At 52.3% G+C, this 20,943-nt stretch overlaps 1 protein-coding gene across 4 annotated transcripts in view; it reads right to left on the minus strand.

Annotated features, from left to right (window-relative positions):
* The window catches only part of ARHGAP27 (Rho GTPase activating protein 27), a 35,793-nt gene that overhangs the window by 11,593 nt on the left and 3,257 nt on the right, over positions 1-20,943 (minus strand). The window contains exon 1 of one of the 4 annotated variants that reach the window (XM_018065273.1): positions 16,849-16,862. The exons of 2 other annotated variants lie outside the window; for them this stretch is intronic. Coding sequence is in view for 1 of the 2 variants with exons in the window: in XM_018065271.1 (XP_017920760.1) it covers positions 3,751-3,807 (57 nt within the window). In the remaining variant the exon portion in view is untranslated. Of the gene's footprint in view, positions 1-3,750; positions 4,072-16,848; positions 16,863-20,943 lie in introns of those variants that run through there. One more of the 4 variants, XM_018065271.1, reaches the window with a different exon arrangement.

Below are 20,943 nucleotides of genomic sequence, written 5' to 3' on the forward strand. Positions count from 1 at the left end.
CTCCAGTAGCACCCAGTTGCTAGAGGCCCCCACCCTCTCTGCTGTGTCTGCTACAGACCTCAGCTCATTCACACTCTGAACCTCTCCTTACCCGCTTTCTCACCTGGCTGACTCCTATTCCTCCTTTAGGACTCAGCTCAGGTGTCAGGTTTAAGACCTTACCTGAGATTTCTCCTGTGTGACCACCACACCCAGCCTGCTGCTAAGTCACTTCAGTCGTGTCCGACTCTGTGCGACCCCATAGACGGCAGCCCACCAGGCTCCCCTGTCCCTGGGATTCTCCAGGCAAGAACACTGGAGTGGGTTTCCATTTCTTTCTCCAATGCATGAAAGTGAAAAAGTGAAAGTGAAGTCGCTCAGTTGTATCTGACTCTTAGCGACCCCATGGATTGCAGCCTACGGGGCTCCTCCGTCCATAGGATTTTCCAGGAAAGAATACTGGAGTGGGGTGCCATTGCCTTCTCCCAGCCTAGTACCCATTAGAGAGAAAAATAATGACACTATCAAACTCCAGACAGCAGAATAGCATGAGATTAATACTGTGTTCTAAGAATGCATAATGTTACAAGGGAAAAGCAGATTTCAAAATGGTAAACTCGGGGACTTCCCTGATGGTCTAGTGATTAAGAATCCACCTTCTCACGCAGGGAACAAAGATTTGAACCCTGTTCAGGGAACTAGGAACCCCCATGCCAAGGGGCAACTAAGCCCATGTGCCACAACTACTGTGCTCATGAGCTTTAAAGCCCATGAGCCCCAACTAGAGAGAAACCTGTGCACCCACATGCCATAATGGAGATTCTGTGTCACTGCTGCAACTAAGACCCGATGCAGCCAAATTAAAAAAAAATTTTTTTTATAGTAAACTTGGCACAATTTCCATTTTGCATTTTTAAAGTAACTCTCCAAATTGTTAGCAGAGGTTATCTCTGAGTTGTGTAATTATAGGAATTGGGTTTGGTTTTGTTTCAGTTTTTTCTTTTTTGCAGCAACAATTTTTTTTTTTTTGGACAATAAGTCTCTTTAAAAAAACAAATCATAGAAGTTCCTCCATTTCTGTAACACCTTCATTCAGCTATAAACTACTCAAGAGGGGAAGTGCGTCCTGGTCAACGCAACCTCTCACTGGGCCTGCAAAAGCATCCATCTGGCCAGCAAAGATCTGCCTGCTGTGTGCCGGGCGCATGTCTGGGCACTGGGAATGCAGCCAAGGACAATCAGACACAAATTTGCCGTGGTGGGGCTGCTACACTAGTGCACACGCGTGTAAATGGTGTGTGGGGTGGGGAGGGAACCCAGCAGAGTGATAAGGAAATGCACTGCACCTCGGTGATGACTGCTGCTGACAAGAAAGCAAAAATAGAAGGGGGTGTTACCAGTTTAGATAGTGTGACGGGTCCCAGGCCTGGAGGTGGCAAGAAGACTTGAGCATTCCTCCCAGTCCACTCTGCTCCCTCGCCCCACAAACTCCTGTCTGGCTGAAATGGGACCTTCCACACCACTTCTTTTTTCTCTGTCCACAACAGATCTCCTGTGGCATCCTGTATTCCAACCACACCAGCCTGCTGACCCTCCCCCAGACACAAAAGGCATCTTCTTAATCAGTGTTCCCCGCCCACCCCTGACCTGTGCCTTTGCTCCAGAAGTTCCCACACTCTGGAACTGCCCCCCACCCCATCTCCATTCCCTGTCTGTCCAAGTCCTGATCCTCTGCTGTGCTCAGCTCACAAGTCTCACCTGGGGGAAGTGTGTTCCCTCCGGTGAGAAGTCTAACCAGCTGGCACTCTGCTTAGTCCTTCTGTTGGGCCCAATGGCGTTCTGCCTTGGTGGTCCGTTCATTGTCCACCCATCTGTCCACCTTCTCTGCCCCCTCAAAGGCAGGAGATTCTTGACATCCACACCCAAGATGATGTAACTGACCACAGTTGAGCACCCAGCGGATGGTCCAATGCCCCGAGGCACACAGCCAATCCACCAGAAACACTCACTGCTTGAGTGAAAGTGATAGTGTTAGTTGCTCTTTGTGATCCCCTGGACTGTAGCCCACCTGGCTCCTCTGTCTATGTGATTCCTCAGGCAAGCATACTGGAGTGGGTTGCCGTTCCCTTCTCCAGGGGATCTTCCCGACCCAAGGATTGAACCTAGGTCTCCTGCATTACAGGCAGATTCTTTACAGTCTAAGCCACCAGGGAATGCAAGTCAATTCCACGCCAAACTTGGCAACAAACTAAACCAAGCATACCTAGAACTTATGTGCCGAAACTAGAGTCTGTGAGCTGCGATGAAAGATCCTGCATGCTGCAACTAAGACCTGACACAGCTAAATAAATATTAAAAAAAAAAAGAAAAGAAACCCAAACACACCTGACACTATAGGAGAGACTGGGGTTAGCTCTGAGCAAGAACTTCCTGAAAATGAGCATTCAGGCAGGAAACCAGGAAAATCCTTGGGAGGACAGGATGGAGGCAGGTAGATAATCAGAGATACCTCCTACCCACCCCAGCTGGACCCACTGAGGCAATGACCTTGCTCTTCCCTGGGACAGGAGCTGGAAGGGAACCAATGAAGGAGACAGGCTCTTGGACATGGGGATTTCCACTTGGCCAGGCTGCTGGCCTTGGCTGAGTCCACGGGGAGTCCCAGGCTGGTTGGGCTGATGGGAATCTTGTACAAGGAACATCCCCAGCTGGTACATAGGAGATTTGGGAGGTAGAAAGTTAGCCCTGCCCCCCCGCCCATGTGACAGGGCTGTCAGCAGGAAGAGAAGACACAGAATTACACCGTGGGGCTCCAGACTGCAATCAGAGGCCAAACAGGGGCTGGGCAATGCCCCTTAGAGGGAAGCGCAATCTAAGGATTGGCGCTGCCCCAGAGACACAGGCTGCCTGGGCAGGTTGTGAGGGGCCTTCTTGTGAGGTAGGTGAGTGGAATCCAACCCCTGCTAGGGTTGCTGCAGCCCTGCAGAAAGAGCTGGACTGAAGTAGCCCTGAGGCCCCTTCAAACTCGAGAACTCTCTGTACAGCCCCCACAGTACTACTAATAAAACAGAGGTGGCTTCCTCTCCTGGCACAGCCTCCGCCAGGTGCAGACTGGCTCTTGGAAGCCAGGCGGAACCAAGCTCTCCAGGCCCTCAGGCCTTCCAGGGGGAGCTCGGACAGATTGGAGTGGGGCTGCCTCCCCGCCCCCAGCTCCTGGAGGCCCAGGCCAGATGCAGACACAGCCCATCCACAGGGCCTGTCTGGGGCACCAGGGGCTCTGGGGGCCCATACCCCAGGCAGGTGAGAGACACTGGGGACACTGAATGGGAAAGAAGAAGTGGTCTCCCACCTCAGAACCGAGAACAGAGCCAAGAAGGGCCCAGCTGTCACCACATCCAGCTACCCAGTTCCCCCAGCCCTCCAGCCGCTCTCATCACCAGTCTCCTCCCTTTGCCCACAAGCAGGTGACAGGCTTGCCCCTTTCTCCACACTGCCTCCCCCCACAACCCCGTCCACCATCCCCAAGCGGATCACTGCCTCTCAGCATCCCTATGCCACCCCCGGAGAGACAGGTGGGGCCTCGGAGAAGGAAAGAGTTTAGAAAGAAGGGAGGAGTCCCAACCTTTGTGAGGCTCCCAGCTCCTGACTCTGCTCCCTGAACTCCTAACGGAGCCAGAGGATGGAGGCCTGACTGGCAGCCCCTGGACCCCACAGGCTCCTCTGCCATCCCCATCAAAGGCTGAGCTCACTCCCAGTGCCAGGGTCCCTTACCTGTCCCCGCAGGTCCCGACTCTGCCTCTTGGTCAGTTTGGCGGTGATGTCCACCATCCTGTCCCCTCTGAGCTGCTGGGATGCAGCCCTGGGAAGGCTTTGGGGGTGGAGTTAAGGGGCACAACCCCAGGACTGGCACGGGGCAACAGGGAAACAAGAAGTTGCCTTGAGATGGCGGGAGGCTGAGCCTCCAGCCCATTTCCTGTCAGGGCTGCGGAAGTGCTGCCTGAGACGGAGGCTGCCTGAGACAGGGTGGGGGTGCCTCCGGTCGGGGGTATTTTTATGTCCAGGGAAACCGCGGACCACCCCACTCAGTGCTCTGATTACCAGTGAGTTCTGAATCCCAGGCCCAGACATAGCCATGGGGCAGGCTTCACGGAGGATGGCATTAGGCCCATGGGTGAGGGAAGGGTGGGCTGCACAGATGGGGGATGCCAGGGGGGGCAGCCGGAGCCTGAGCTGCCGGAGACTGGACAATGAGTGGCCATCGACTCCCCTAAAGCCCAGGGAGGATGTGATGGAAAAGAGGAAGCTTGTATGTGAAGAGGCAGGGGGGGAGTATCTCAAAAAGGAAGGGGTTTGGGCAGATATGGTCTCAGAGGGAGCTGGGTCCGGATCCCTCCAGCCACGTGGAAGACTGGAGGGGTTCTGACCACACCGCCATCTACCCGCCTGACCGCCTGGGTCTGCCTCCTGCAACCTTGGTCACCAGACGCCTGTGTGCACCCCTGCCGGCGTGCCCACACACATGCACAAGTATGGCCAGGCCCCTTCCCCGCTCTCCATGGACCAGAGAGAGGGGGCATGGACTAGTCTCCCATCCTACCCTGAGAGCTTCCTTCTAGCCTCTTGTCTCTTCACTCCTCAGCAGGTGGGTGCTCACAGAGGACAGACACAGCCTGTCCTGGGTGAGAAACTGTGTTCTGTCCTCCAAGCCCTTGGGTCCATCTTGTCTTCATTAACCCCCTCAGAGGTGCTTCCTCCTCAGCCCCATGCGCCCACCACTGCGCTCTGGCAGTGGCTAAACAGGAAGCTCTGACCTTTACCCTTCCACCAGGATCCCAGGGCCCTCATCTCACGTATCAGTCATCCTCTAGCTCCAAGCCCTGACTCTCCTTCCTCCCTGGCCCACATCCTGGGGGCTCTCCTCTGCATCCACTGTGGGTTCAGCATGGGGACACCCAAGCAGAGCCAGGCCTGGCATGGATTTGGGGTGTGGGACACTTGGGAAGCCCCATCCAGAGCAAGTCTGGGGCCTGTGCCCTACTCTGCCCTCAGAGTTCCAGTACCGCCTCTCTACCATCCCCTGTGCCCCAATCTAGAAGCCAGTGGCCCAGAGACACACTAATCCCCCCGAGAGACCTGGAGTCCTCACCCTTGTTACACATATGACACATCACTTTGTCTCCACCTGGAGGGCCAGGAGACACACACACACACACACACACACACACAGCCACCTAGAGAGGTGCAGCCAAGCCGGAAGACAGATGGGAAGAGCCACTGTAAATTCCAGGGCAGCTGAGCCACTAGGGAGGAGCTGGGTGGGGAAGGCAGAGAAGAGGACTGGCGTGGGAACCCAGGCCCTCGGCACTGCCCTGCAGGTGCAACGGGGGAGCAGCGTCTGCTTGTGGCAGGAACCAGGAGCGACAGGGTCTCCCCGAGGCAGAGGCCAGGCGTGACAGTGGCGGGAGGGGACTGGGACCACAGGAAAGGCAGCCAGCACCCCGCCCGCGGTCCCTCCTCGTAAGAGGCCTGGCTCCCACCCCTGAGCTCCCGCCCTGGGCTCTGGCCCCACTCTTCAGGGATGGAGCCAGCCCCACACAGATCCGGCCAGTCTGGGTTACCGAGGAGGCTGCCCCTCCCCCAGTGAGAGGAGGTGGTGACAACGGGGGGGGGGGGCGGCGGCGGCTCCCCGCGGGGTCCTCCTCGGTCACCACACCCGAGGCACATGCTGGGGGAGGAACAGAAGAAGCCAGCAGCACCTCACCCATCTTCCCCAAACCCTCACTGAAGTGTCGGGTCAGGAGCAGGTGCAACCAGAAAATCCCTTCCGCTCTCTGGAGCCAGAGGCAAGGGAAATGCCTGCAGACCAGTGACTTGGCCCAAGGACTGGCTAGAGAGGCTGGATGGAGGAGGGTGGGCAGGTCCTCCTTGGCTGACTCTGGGCCTGAGAGCCTGCTTTCTGCCATCCAGCTGGGGTGGGGCGGGGGTGGGGGGGGTGGGGGGGTTGGAGGTGGGGTGGAAATGAATGGTGATCTTTGCCCCCAGGGACTTAGCCGAGTACAGAACCGCCCCAGGTCTGGCGTCTGCCCCTCCTCTGAGCACGCCTTCTCCAGGACAGAGTCCAGGTCTCACTCCGTACCCACCCCTAACCCAGAGCCACGCTGTCACCAACGTGCTGTGGGGAGGCTGGGGGTCAGCCAGCAGGGGTTCTCAAACCTTAGACTACAGGTAGCCATGCCTGGCCCCGCCCCCCGGAGGCATCTAGTGTGATGAGATTCCAATGGTAAATGACCTGGGGTGAGGTTCTTCTCCTGGAATTGGGGCAGAAGCTCCTTTCAATTAAAAGGAAATAAGAATAGAGCTGGAGTCCAGAAACCTGGTGTCTTGTGTAGACTCCGCCTCAGTTTCTTTCTGGGAGACCCGTGGGCTCTCTGGGCCTCAGTCTCTTTATTCAACAGTTGCCATTCTCTCCTCTCTCATAGGGTTGGTTGGTGTGAAGGAGCCAAGCTGATGCCCTAGTTCCCATCCCACTTGCAGTCTTGGGGAAGACAGCAGCGTTATATTTCTGCTTTTCTTGACTTTGGGTTTTGATTGAGTGCCCTTGGTTTTGGACTCTGCCCCTAGCCTCTTGGTGACCTCGAGAAGCTGTCTGGTTGGCCTGCTCCTCCAGGGTGAGGCCTGGGGTGGAGCCCCTTCACCACTCACCACCCTCTGGGGTCTGAGTAAGGCTGGCAGACACCCAGGAGGTCTCCTGCTGCTGGGCCAGGAGGAATCAGAAGTGGTCTGTCGGACTTCCCTGGTGGTCCAGTGGTTAAGAATCCACCTGCCAGTGCAGAGGACATGGGCTCGACCCCTGGACTGGGAAGATTCCATGTGCCATGGGGCAACTAAGCCCATGTGCTACAACTACTGTAGCCTGCAAGAGAAGCCACGCAAAGAGAAGCCGAGCACGGGGATTAGAGAGTGGACCCTAAACACCACAGCTAGAGCAAGCCTGCACACAGCAATGAAGACCCAGTGCAGCCAAAACAATTAACTAGTGAAAAAGAAATGGTCTGTCAAGGACCCTCCTGAGCCAACCTCAGGAGGTGGGACAATGTGACAGGGTGGTCATCTTTTGCCGCCCCCTCCAGCCAGTCTGCACCTGTGCTCACCTTTCCTTCTCCCTCCCCTGGGGGCTCAGGGTCCGTCTGTCCAAGCCGACCTACCCAACCTGAGCCCTGGGAACCCAAGTGACTCTCATCTGCTCAGGAGTTGCCTCATCTCAAATCTCCAGTCCCATCCACCTGACTGCATTTGTCCCTTTGGCATTTCAACAAACTCAAGGCCTCTCCACCTTGGGGGGAAAAAAAGTGTGCCCCTGGTGAAGGAGGAAACAGAACAGGCTCTATCTTGAAAGCAGGACTCCATCTTGGGCCCGACTGTGGACTTTGATTCACACTCTCTATGGTATGCCCAGTATCTATGGAAATGACATACCAAATGGAAAACCAGGTCCCCCGGAAGGAAGAGTCCCAGGTCTCTCCCTCGGCTAAAAGAATACCCTAATCATCTGTGTAACTGAACAGAATCATACATTCTATTATGTTTATTGGGGTATGACCACAAGCCTATTGATAATTGTCCACTGTTAACTACCTAGGCTTAAGGCATATGAATCACAGGTTAACTTAGATTGTATCTTTCTTTTTCCTTTGTTTAGACTAGGTTCAGGGAATTTGGGGAGGTGGGTTTGGGCACGTATGCTTAGGGTATATAAGGCTTTCACGAAAACGGGGTCCTTGGCTAAGAGAAGACTCTGCCTTGGGCCCGCCGGTGTAATAAAACTACACTCCACTATCTGCATTGTCCTTCTGAGTGAGTTTGTTTCCCAGAATGCGTGGCTACAACACTGGAACCAGCCCTCCCCTCCTTCTGTTCAGAGCCAACTTCTCAAAGGAGTCTGTTCACCTAGCATCTCGCCATCTGCTCTCTCAGACCTCCAGCCCCTCGCTCAGGTCTCCTACAACCTCCTCAAGGGCAAGTTTGGTCCTGGTCTGGCCTGGCTCCTCTCGTCAGTAGTCTGTATCATCCTCTCACTCCTGGATGCCTCAGGCTACGGCCTCTTGCCTGTCTCCTGGGTGCTTGCTATCTCATCTCTGCTTCTCACCCGACTGTCCTGGGAAAGCTCAACCCACTTTATTGGGTTAACAACTTTCAACTGTATCTTCAGGTTGAGCAATCCAACTGCCCGGGGAAGTCCTTGAAAAGATACTGAAAAAAAGCCACTGAAAAGATACACAAACTGAGTTCATCTTCCTCCTTCTCCCCATCCCAGCATCACCTCTGGTGCTCAAGCAGAGACCTAGAGTCACCGTTGATTCCTGCTTCTCTTGTCTCATCTGTCTCAGAGTCCTGGCGACCCTACTTATGGAAACCTTTCAGACTCACCAGTCCCCGGGTAACACCAGGGTTAGAGGAACATGGGAACATCACCACGGGAAGCCAACATTCAAATCTAAAACAGACATTCTGGGATATCTCTGGTGGTCCAGTGGCTGGAACTTTGAATTCTCGATGCAGGGGGCCTGAGTTTGATCCCCGGTCAGGAAACTAGATTCCACATGCCACAACTAAGAGTTCACGTGCTGCAACTAAAGATTTCATGTGCTTCAACTAAATATTCCGCAGGTCACAACTAAAAAAGGTCTCGAATGCGGCAAGGCAGATTGAAGATGCCACGCACCCACTACTGTTGGTGCAGCCAAAGAAATAAATATTTTAAGAATAAATAAAACAGACATTCTACAGGACAACTGGTCTGGTCTCTTTGTGTCAGGGCAGAAGGAAAAGGAAGGAGTTGTCTAGGGAGAGTTCAACCAAATGCAATGAATGCATAGGATTGGATCCTGGTTTGAACGGGCTATAAGAGACTTGTCTTAGGATAATTGGGAAAATTTGACTATGGCCTGAATCTTAGACTATATTAAGGCATTAATGTAATGGTATCATGGTTACAGAGAAGAAGATCATTTTTAGGAGATGCATGCTGAAGTTTTCAAGTGAAGTGAAGTGAAAGTCGCTCAGTCATGTCCGACTCTGCGAGTCCATGGAATTCTCCAGGCCAGAATACTGGAGTTGGGTAGCCAATCCCTTCTCCAGGGGATTTTCCCAACCCAGGGATTGAACCCAGGTGTCCCTCATTGCAGGTGGATTCTTTACCAGCTGAGCCACAAGAGAAGCCCAAGAATACTAGAGTGGGTAGCCTATCCCTTCTCCAGGGGATCTTCCCGACCCAGAAATCGAATCGTGGGCTCCTGCATTGCAGGAGGATTCTTTACCAACTGAGCTATCAGGGAAGCCCTGATATCAGGTAAGTTTTCAAGGGTGAAATATAATGAAGCCTGGAATTTACAACTTTTATAATTTTATTCTTGGCAAAGAAGATAGAACAAACATGGAAAATAGTCATTGTTGAATCTAGGTAATAGGTATAATTATATTCATGTCAGTATTCTTTTTTACTTTTTCATCTGATTGAAATATTTCATAATAAAAGGCAAGGAAAAAAACCTTCAAATTTCTTTTTTAACTCTTCTGCATCCTCAGTGTTACTACTCCGCAAGGTATTCATTATTTCTTATCCGAAAACAGACCAGCCCTTCCAGCTCCCCCCTACTCCCAACCTATCACAGACAAAGGAAGTTCTCTCCCTTTAAGATACAGTTCTGGGGCCAAGGATTCTGGAAATATGGCAGCTTAATCATGCCCTGCTTCTCTTCCCCTCTTAACTGCTACCCTCTACTGCCCAAGCCAAGTAGGGGCTGGGGAAGATGAATGGGCAGGACCTGGCTGGCACAGGTGAGAGGCCCTGAGACAGGCTGGGACCTGGGAAATCCTGGGGCAAACTGTGCCTGCCATGGGACCCTGGAGTGAAGGCAGGATGAGCCTTGTCCAGACCCCTTGCCCCCAGGAGCTGATGGGGAGCCAAGTAGGTGGGCCAAGTAGCCTCTGTGCTTCCTCTAGGGACCCCCACGAAGGGGGGCGTTCTAGCATCTCACCTCCAGTCCTGATGAGCAAAGATATATGATCAACATCACTCCTTTGATGGGGCTGGAGAGAGATGGAACAAACAGAGCTACCCAACAGGCCACTGCTATCAGACCCCAGCATGACTAGGACTCAGGACACACTAAAGACACCATCACAAATCATGGCGGGAAGAACTTGTCAGTAGGAAAGGGGGATGGGACAATTGGGTGACCGTCCAGAAAAAAAAAAAGATAGTTAAAGATGAGTCTATACCTTACTCTGTCCACTCAGACATACCCCTAAGATTCAGATGTTAAAAGTGAAGACATAACAATACTCAGGGAGGAAAATATGAGCAAAATTCTCTACTTAAAAAAAAAAAAAGCCTTTCTAACAAAGGCTCTAAATCTAAACGCCATAAGATAAGTGGTTTATACACTTGGCTACACAAACTCATTTCAAGAAAACTTGAGTGGCGAAAAAGTATCATTAGCAAAGCCAAAAAATGAACTTTGACAAGGGAGTACAACTCATGTAATAGACAAAGGGCTATTTTCCCCATAGAAGGACCACCTAGAAATTAAAAAAAAAAAAAGACCAATAACTTAATATATAAATGGGCCAAGGACAGAAACAGACCATTCACAGAAAAATAGAAACAAATAGTCCTCAGATACATAAAAAGATGCTCATTCTCACTGGAAAGAGAAATGCAAACTCAAGCTACCTTAAGATAATGTATTTTAGGATCAGATTGGCAGAAAACAAAATTCTGATGACAGTTGGCAAGGCTGAGGGGAGACAGACGTGTTCATTTGTGTTGGTGGGAGAGCAAATTGATATAAGCCCTGAATGCAGAAATTTGTTAACATCTAAAAAATGCCTACTGTTCATCCTTTGCCCCAGCATCTGTACTTTTGGGATTTCACTGCAGTTTATCTGTACAGGTTTAAAAGATTATTTATTATAATGTTGTTTTTAATAGCAAAAGATAGGACACAATCCAAGTGTCCATCAACAGTGGACTGGTTAAATTATTTATGCTACATCCCTACGATGGGAAGCATGTAGCTATAAGGAAGGATACTTTCTATGTACAAGCTCCAAGGCACATGGTTAAATCAAAAAGGCGAAAAAATAAAAAACAAGATATCCTGCATACTATCTTTGTGTAAGACAGACAGAAAATAATCAATATATTATACTAGTCTGTGTTTGCAGAAAGCAACTCTGAGAGAACAGAGAAAGAATTGGTTTAAGTGGTAACTTTTAAGCTGATAAAGAACAGGGCAAGGAAAATGATGTGTATGAGAATTATTGTTATATACTTTTTAATGCTTTGATTAAAAAAAAAACGTAAGTATATAACCTAGTTTAAAAGAAAAAACGCATACCTTGAGGCTATTGGCAAGATAGAGGGCTGGAAAATATAATTACAATGTGAACAACAAGAAGAAAAAACTCTCTGATTCAAGTAAGGCACAAAAGAAGAAGAAAAGGACTGCTTTAGAACTTTAAAATAAATATATTGTTGTACTACTAATTGGAGGAGAAGATAGTTACTCTTGATATTCAAATATGTGGCCTGGGAGATCAAGCAGAAAAAATATCTCAAACCTCAGAGCAAAAGCACATAGAGATGGAAGTAAAGAGGGAGAAGATAAGAAACTGGGAGATCCAGCCAGGAGAGCCAACATGCAAAAGAAAAAGGAAAAGAAACAAGAGTCACTTTAACAAGTAGATTTCCCTAAGCTGAAAAGCAGATCCGAGTCTACAGACTGGCAGGGCTCTGTGAGTTCCAGATGGGTCGCCGAGAAAAAGAATCCTCATCACACACACGCTCCAGAACACACTGGATTAGGAACTGGAGGGAAAAGCAGAAGCCACTAATGATGGGGAAAGTACAGAAGGACAAGAGATTAACAGAAGGAGAAAAAAGGGAATCAATAGCAACCTCATCGAAGGGGGAAAGAATGCCACAAGGTAAACCAATAAATGTGACATAAACCACTAGTAACAAAATCAAGGACAGTGTACCAACTCTTAAATGAAATGTGAACAGACTGAATTATCCCATTAAGAGACAGCTTGGGTGTAAAAAGCAGTGATATGATACACACAAGAAATATGCTTTTTTTTTTTTAAATAGAAAAATGATAATGGTTGAAAATAATAGTACACAGAGAGATACAAGCAAGTGAAAAGCTTAAACCTGAAATTCTACCTTTCTGTTATTAATATGGTCATGCTTCCTTTTTATTTCATTTTATTTTAACCCTTTCACTTGCTGGTATCTCTCTGTGTCCTTTATTTTCACCCATTATTATTATTACTATTATTTTAAAGAAGGCTGAGTGTTGAAGAATTGATGCTTCTGAACTGTGGGTATTAGAGAAGACTCTTGAGAGAGGCAATGGCAATGCCAATGGCACCCCATTCCAGTTCTCTTGCCTGGAGAATCCCAGGGACAGAGGAGCCAGTGGGCTACAGTCCATGGGGTCGCTAAGAGTCGGACACCACTGAGCGACTTCACTTTCACTTTTCATTTGCATGCACTGGAGAAGGAAATGGCAACCCACTCCAGTGTTCTTGCCTAGAGAGTCCCAGGGACGGGGGAGCCTGCTGGGCTGCCGTCTATGGGGTCGCACAGAGTCTGACATGACTGAAGCGGCTTTGCAGTTGAGAGTCCCTTGGACTGCAAGATCAAATCAGTCAATCCTAAAGGAAATCAATCCTGAATATTCATTGGAAGGACTGATGCTGAAGCTGAAGTTCAAATACTTTGGCCACCTGGTGCGAAGATCTGACTCATTAGAAAAGACCCTGATGCTGGGAAAGATTGAAGATAGGAGGAGAAGGGGATGACAGAGGATGAGATGTTTGGATGGCATCACCGACTTAGTGATGAGCAAGCTCTGGGAGATGGTGATGGACTGGCAAGACTGGTGTGCTGCAGTTTATGGGGTTGCAAAGAGTCAGACACAGCTGAGCTACTGAGCAACAGGCACTAAGCAAGATAAAAAGGGATATAACATACTGATACAAAGGCACAGTTTGTGATGACAGGACAATCAAAATCTGTATGCTCCCAATAGCATTATAGTTAAATAGAAAAAGCGAAAAAGTATTACAAGTACGAGAAAAGGGCTTCTCTGGTGGTCCAGTGATTAAGAATCCCCCGCCAATGCAGGGGACATGGGTTTGATCCCTGGTCTGGGAAGATCCCACGTGCCGCGGAGCAACTAAGCCCACGCGCCATAACTACTGAGCCCACTCTCTATAGCCCATGCACCGCAAATAAGAGAAGCCCCCACTGTGGGAAGCCAGTGCACCACAATGAAGAGTAGCCTCCACTCATCACTAGAGAAAGCCTGTGCGCAGCAAGGAAGACCCAGTACAACCGAAAATAAAAATAAATGAATAAATAAATATTTTTTTTAAAAAGTTCATGAAGCACTTTATAGAGAGAATCTGAGACGGAGATTTAATAAACCTCTATCAGAATCAGAACAAAAGAAGAAAAGAAGCATATAAAGAAACTGTATTTGAATAATCAATAAACTTGATTTGATACATATGGAACCTTACATCCCTTAAGTATACAAAAATATTTGTATAGAAAATATACAGGGACTTCCCTGGTGGCCCATTGGTTAAGAATCCATCTGTCAATGCAGGGGACATAGGTTTGATCCCTGGGCCAGGAAAATCCCACAGGCAGTGAGCAACTAAGCCCGCAAGGCACGACTAGCGAGTTTGTGTGCCGCCAAGATCCTACAGGATGCAATGAAGATCTGATGCAACCAAAGAAAGAAAGAAAATGTACAGGTTTTCTCTGTCTTTGAAAACTTAAAGAATTGTTTACTAGGCCAGAAGGAAATCCATTACAAAAGTGGAGCTTTTACAAATCTAGAAAAAAGGAACACTTCCCTGGCAAAATAAAAAACTGCCAAAAATAAATTAAAAAATGACATGGCCAAAATTAGCGAACCAGTGGAAAACCCAAAAAGACTAATTACCATTGATGAGCAAAATTAATAAATAAAATCTGCCACTGACAAAGCACCAGGTCCAGAAGGTTTCTCAGGAGGCTGAATTGTAGATGCCGTTAGATTTCACCTCTGAGATCACCTCCTTGGACAGTATTGTCGATTTCCCTCTTGCCTGAGAGACGTGGGATGGAGGCGGGTGTGCTCCTTGCACGTGTGCCCCATAGCACCCTGCATTGGAATTCACCACAGAATAGTGTAACTGTCATTTATTTGTCAGTCGCTCCTTCTGGAATGTAAGCTACCTTCAGGCAGGGACCACCTCTGATTTTTCATTGTTTCCAGTGCCTGGTAGCATTACCTGCTTTTTACTGAATCAAGAGATGTGGAAGCGCAAAAGTGCATCATAAATGTCAGCATATACTGGGACAACCCTATGTCTGTAAAACTCCCCAACATGTAAGCAGAATGGATGGCGAGAAACCAAAACCCCGAATCATTAGATTTAAATCCCCCCCATTATCCAAATGTTTGTAATGGGGTTAAACTATCTTTATGGGCTTTCCTGGTGGCTCAGATGGTAAAGAATCTGCCTACAATGAGGGAGACCTGGGATTTATCCCTGGGTGGGGAAGATTCCCTGGAGGGGGGTATGGCAACCCACCCCAGTATTCTTGCCTAGAGAAACTCCATGGACAGAGGAGCCTGGTGGGCTATAGTCCATGGAGTCACAAAGAGTCGGACACGACTGAGCAACTAAACACACTCACATAAACTATCTTTATAGGGGGAACGTGCGTGCTCCCTCGCTTCAGTCGTGTCTGACTCTGCAGTCCCACGGACTGTAGCCCTCCAGGGTCCTCTGTCCATGGGACTCTCCAGGCAGAATGTGAAGGGAAAGTGAAAGTCGCTCAGCGCGTGCGACTCTTTGTGACCCCATGGACTGTACAGTCCATGGCATTCTCCAGGCCAGAATACTGGAGTGGGCAGCCTTTCCCTTCTCCAGGGGATCTTCCCGACCCAGGGATCGATCCCAGGTCTACCGCATAGCAGGCAGATTCTTTACCCGCGGAACCACAAGGGAACTGGTGGGTATTCTCCAGGCAATACACCCCATGCCCTCCTTCAGGGGATCTTCCCCACCCAGGGGCTGAATCCACGTCTCCTATGGCTCCGGCACCGCAGGTGGATTCTTTACGCTGAGCCACGGGGAAGCCATTATCGGGGAAACAGTAATTTGCAAATTCAGACCAGGCAACGATCCTCCAGTTGCATAATGAGGAAGGAAGATGGCTGGCAGGATTGGAGGCAGGCCCCTCTCGGGCCCAAGTGCCTGCAGCCTCTAGGACAGACGCGAAGCCTAGGCACATACCCCTGACCTGCTCCCCTTCATGCTCGCTGCGGACCTCCAGGCAGGGGAAGGAGAGATGCAGGGTGGCGGCATGGAGCCCAGAGCTGGGGCTGGACAGAGGGCCCTGCAGGCCTCACCTCACCAAGGCAGCAGCTCTGGAAATCCCCCAACACCACAATCTTTCCTCAGTTTGGAAACAGAGTCTCTGAATTTGAGCACGCACCCCTCCCCGGGGCCCAGCCCTAGCAGCCCCATTTCACTGGACACCAACCAACATCAAGTGTCCCCTCACTGCTCCACCTAGTGAAAGTGTTAGTCGCTCAGTCTTGTCCGACTCTTTGCGACCCCATGGGCCATAGCTCACCAGGCTCCTCTGTCCATGGAATTCTCTAGGCAAGAATACTGGAGTGAGTAGCCATTCCCTTCTCCAGGGGATCTTCCCAACCCAGGGAATGAATCCCGGTCTCCAGCACTGCAGGCAGATTCTTTACCATCTGAGCCATCAGGGAAGCCCCACCTAGATCCAGCTCCAAATCGCCCCAACACTCTGCCGTGGAACAGTGACTGTGTTCTGATCATCGGGTACCCCGTCATGATCATGGGCTTTCCTGTGCCCAGGACGTGACACTGACTGGCCATGAGGGCTGGCATTTGGTACCACTGCCCATCGTCTCCCACTATAGGATCGACAGCTCCAGGAAGAACAGAGCAAATAGAAACAGGGCGAAGCAAGCTGCGGAGCTCAGGGAGGAAGTGGGGAGGCTGGTGGGCTTGCCAGGGGATTGTCTCAGGAAGCCTGGGGGCTGAAGGGAGCCAGGTGAGACCCAGGCTGGGGGTGGGGGTAGGGGTGGGGGGACCACCCAGCGACAGTAGCCTGCAGGGCTGGAGGCTGTGACTTTCTATCTTGGGAACAGTGGGCAGGGAGGGCTCTCAGCGGCCAGCAATGTGGGTAAGCATGGGAGGGGGCGTCCCCTAGGACATACTCTTTCAGAAACCAGGTCATAGGCTGGGCAGTGGGGCTCTCGGGTCAGCTTGGGGCTGCAGGTGAGTCACGGGGAGGGTGAGTTCAGGCCAGGTGTAAAGAAACCAGCTGGGCCACTCTAGGAGAGCTATCCTAACTGGGCAGTGGGGAGAGCTGTTAGAAGGGAGGGCGGACAAGCGGACACGTGAGTCCCTCTACTTGGCCTCTGCTCCTCTGTTCTGACCACCCCCTCCTTTACAGAAGCCCCCCTCCCGCCAGCTGGTCCCAAAGGGGGATCCCGCTGGGTCTGCCCAAGGCCAGTTCCCTCATCTCGGTCACAGCTCCCTGGGGCTGCCCTTGGAGTCTGTCCCACGGAGTGCGGGGCCGGGATCCAGAGGGGAGGGCAGGGCACGTGGCAGCAGGGGTCACCAGGTGGGTTCTTTTCTGGGGTGGGCTGACAGAATGATCGGGAGGGGACGCAGGAGGGTGTGGGAAAACCGCGTGGCGCGCCCCTCCTCCCCCAGGGTCCCGACTCCAGGGCACATTTCCTGGTCACTCACCGGTCTGGCCGAGGAGGAGGAAGGAGCGCCCGGGGGCTCCTAGCCGTCTGGAAGCTGCTCAGGTGCGGCACCTCCTGGGCTGTTTGCCTAAGACGCTGCGGACGCTGGGGCTGTGACCCCTTCCTCCCAGTGGCCAATGCCCGGCGGCAGGGGCGGGCTCCAGTCCAGGTGGCCGGCCTGGCCCTTCCCACCTCTGAGTCGTTCTAGGGCGCGGTGGTGACCACACCCTGAAATCCCCGGGGCCGAACGGCCCCTGGCCCAGGGGTGGGCCCTGCAGTCTCTGGGGAGGAGTCACAGAGGCCCCTTCCTCACCCGGCTTCCCTGGGTTCCCAGACTGCCTCCTGGCAGCATGGGGCGGGCGGGGGGCGGGGAGGACCGGTAGAGTCCTCCACTTTCCTCCCCCGCCACCTCTCCCTCCTCGGAAGGGGTGCTTCTACCTCTCTCCGGTTATTATTGTTTAGTTACCGATTGTGTCCGACCCCATGGACTGCAGCCCGCCAGGCTCCTCTGTCCATGGGATTTCCCAGGCAAGAACACTGGAGCAGGTTGCCATTTCCTTCTCCAGGGAATCCTCCTGGACCAGGGATTGAATGTGTCTCCTGCATTGGCAGGTGGGTCCCTTATCACTGAGCCACCAGGGAAGGCCCTCTACCCTCTCCTGGGACATCTCATTCTCCCACCTCACCATCAGGCGCAGAGAATTCCTGCCTCCTCTCTGCCCCGGTGCCCATGACATGGCTGGGCACATACCGGGCATTCTGAAAGGTGAATACCTGTTTGCCTTGGGCTTGTACTGTCCTTGCTGAGGGGAACGGGGCGGCCAGGCCTGAAAGCCGCCTGGCTGAGACTCAGCCTAGGAGTCAGCGTGGGGTTTGGGGCCTGGAGGAATGCATCTGGTCTTGACACCGCCTCCTCCTGGCTGTGTGACCTTTGGTCAGTCACTAAACCTCTTTGAACCTCTGTCTGTACTCTGGGCAAGTGTGGGGTGTGCCCAGGCCTGCCTTCCAAGCCACTGGGAATATGAGTTGTTGTTTTTTAAAATATGGAACACTTCACGAACTTCCGTGTCATCCTTGCTCAGGGGCCGTGCTAATCCCCTCTGTATTGTTCCAATTTGAATTTATGTGCTGCCAAAGTGAGCAATGGGAGGGTGAGAGCTCACAGGATGAGTGAGAGCTCATGGAACTGTTAGCCCCTTTGAGACAGGGGCTGTTGCGTCTTCCCAGGCTGTGTGTCCCAGTGGCCAACCCACAGCACGCACTTACTACATGCTAGCCTAGCTGGGTGACTGGTGAAATGCCCCATGTGGTAGAGGCTTCTCACTTCTAGGGGCGCCAGTCCCTGCCTCTGCCAATCATCCTGCCCTCCTCACCACCCTTTCCCCTTGTCCGATGGTCCACCTATTGGACACTGTCCCCACCTGCTCTGATGACCCCACGTCACCTCCACCCACACATCCCTCCCCCTCTCCCCTCCTCCTCCTCCTCCCCCCTTGCTCCCAGCCTCTGCTCCTCACTTCTTTCTCCTGGCATGGAATCTCTTCAACTACCTCCTCGCCATCCTCTGCCTCCCTGTCTTCCTGCCCCTCTCAGGAGATTTTGGGGAGCCCCCACCCAAGATTTACACCCACATCTGGCCACACAGGGTCTCCCCCTCTGCCTAGCTTCTGAGAATTGTCTACACTCTGCACCTGTGTCCTCAGCCTTCATTCCTCTGACCCTTGCTTTCTGCCATCAGCAACCCCTGGACCAGCTCCTGATAAGGTAGCCACTGACCTTCTGGTGGCCGCTTCCAATAAAGCCCAGTGACCTTTATCTCACTTTCTCTTTTCTTCTGGACACTCCTTGGCTTTTGGGCCAGTGCTCTGCTGCTTTCCCTTCTTGTTCCCACTGTTCTTTCCTCTTTCGCTCCTCTCTCCTCCCTCTATCACCCAAACGCTCTAGCCCCAGGGCTGTCTCGAATGCCGTGGCCCCAGGACTGTCTCAGGCGCTCTTGTCCACCCCCATCACTCCACTATCACACGCCGGGGGCCTCCTCCTGGGCAGCAGTCCTAGCTGTCCCGGACTGGAGCCAGGCACGGACAGAGTAGGCATCGCCTCTTTCCTCCACCACCTCCTCCCCAGTATCCAGGCCGCAAACAGCACCACTGCCAGTGCCAGAGGGCACGCTGGGAGGCGAGCTCCTCCTGATATTCTCCTCACCCCCTCAGCCCATTGGCCACCAGGTCCCACCCAGCCTACCTCCCAAATCTCCCGCCACTACTGCGTGCCTGGGAGACCGCGAAGGTCCTCGTCATTCTCCAAGGCCCAGCTGCAGGGGTCTTCCCTCAATCCCCTTCCCCTCTCTGCTGAGAGCCTTCCAATAGCTGCAGAATAAAGCCCAAATTCCTGCCGAGAGCCCATGAGTCCCTGCTCAGCAAGACACCATCCACTCCCGACCCCACACTCTCATCCCTGAGCCCCACCTGTAAGGTCCCAAAGGTGCCACACCTGCTCGCACCTCGCCTCTGCCCACGCGTCTCAGCACCTCGAGTAGCTCCATCACCGACGGCCTGTGCCCCACACTGAAGATCTGTCCCCTCCTGCCAGTTTCCCAACCCAGACAGTGAGCCACCCAGAGCTGGAGCCGTGCCTCGGTCGCCTTTAGATCCAAAGGCTCACCTGGTGCTTGGCAGGCGTTCCATCAATTCACACTTAGTGAATGGAGGGGGAAAGGTGGGAGCTTTCTCCTCCAAGGAGATTACAGGCAGGCTCACGTTTCAGGAAACTCCTCTAAGTGCTGCTGAACAGAGAGCAGGGTGGGACCTCCTTCCCAGGAAGGAACCAACTCCCCTCCTCTGGAGTTTGTCCTGGATGGAGTGTCAAGGGAGGCCGACAGCTGACACTCAAATAAAACAAGGCCACGGGGAGCATGGTCTTATTCCCATTACACAGGGGAGGAAACAGGACCAGAGATGCTAAGCGACTTGTTGAGGTCACACAGTGAATTAGGGCCAGAGCTGCGACTGAGCAGAGAATCTCGGTGGAAACCCAGGTCTCCAGCAGTCACCTCAGTTCCTCCCTGTACAAGCCCTACCCCCTACGCTGATCATCTATGTCCACCTACTCCTAAAACACCACTGCAGCTGCAGAAGCTGGAGGCTCGAGGCGGAGACGCTGGCTGCTGGGATTTTTCTTTGAGCTCAGGAGGTACTGGGATCTGGGCGGGAGGTCTTCTCCCACTGTGGTCCTGGGCTCTGCTGTGATGCCCCTTGGGCAGACTTGCAGAGCCCAGGTTCATGGTTAAGGGAGCTGCCTCTCTTTGTCCCTCCTCAGCACACTCCTTAAGGCTCTGGCCCAGGCTCGATGCCAGGAGCTGGGGTTCAGAGAGCAAGGCCAGTCCCCCACCTCCAGAAGGGAGTGCACCTCCAAGAGCCAAACAGATATTCCCACCATCACAAGGACAAAGAATGTGGAGAGGCGCGAGAGTCTGCCGAAGAAACGGAGCGGCGCCGGGGGCAAGGAGAGCAGGCGTGCAGCCATTCCAGAGAAGATGGAATAGATAGATGGTGGGCTGGCAGAGGCGCTTGACGCAAGGGTTTGGCTCCATCACCCTCCACCTCCTCAGCTCTCTCCCCTCAGGGTCCTCGATCTCTTTCCTTGCCCGCCGCACGTTGTTCTCCATTGTGGCCACCAGAGGGCGGGTTGCCCCTTGCAAAAACTAGCGAAGGTGGAGCGGGCCCTCAGCCAGTCTTGGCAGACCGCCTACTACGTGTCAAGCACTTCCACGCTTCACCTCTTTTAAGGCTCTCAACAACTCGAATCCTTTGATATTGTTCTGCGTGTATACAAGAGGGCGGGGGGAATGAAGTGACTCGTTTAGCAGCTGGCAGGTGATCCAGCAGAGTCAAATTCGAGTCTGTATAGCCTCAAATCCTGAACACTGCGCCATAAGAAGACCAGGAGGAGTGAAGACCCGGGGCCTCGCAGATGGGGACGGTGCGTCCTTCCTCTGGGCATCCCAGACTCAGTCTCCGCACGTGGCAGGCATCAATATTTATTATAATCATATTGGGTCCAAAAAAGGAAATCAGAGACTCACAAGTTTCAGGAGTCA

The sequence above is a fragment of the Capra hircus genome, chromosome 19, assembly GCF_001704415.2.
Source record: "Capra hircus breed San Clemente chromosome 19, ASM170441v1, whole genome shotgun sequence".
Classification (NCBI taxonomy): domain Eukaryota; kingdom Metazoa; phylum Chordata; class Mammalia; order Artiodactyla; family Bovidae; genus Capra; species Capra hircus.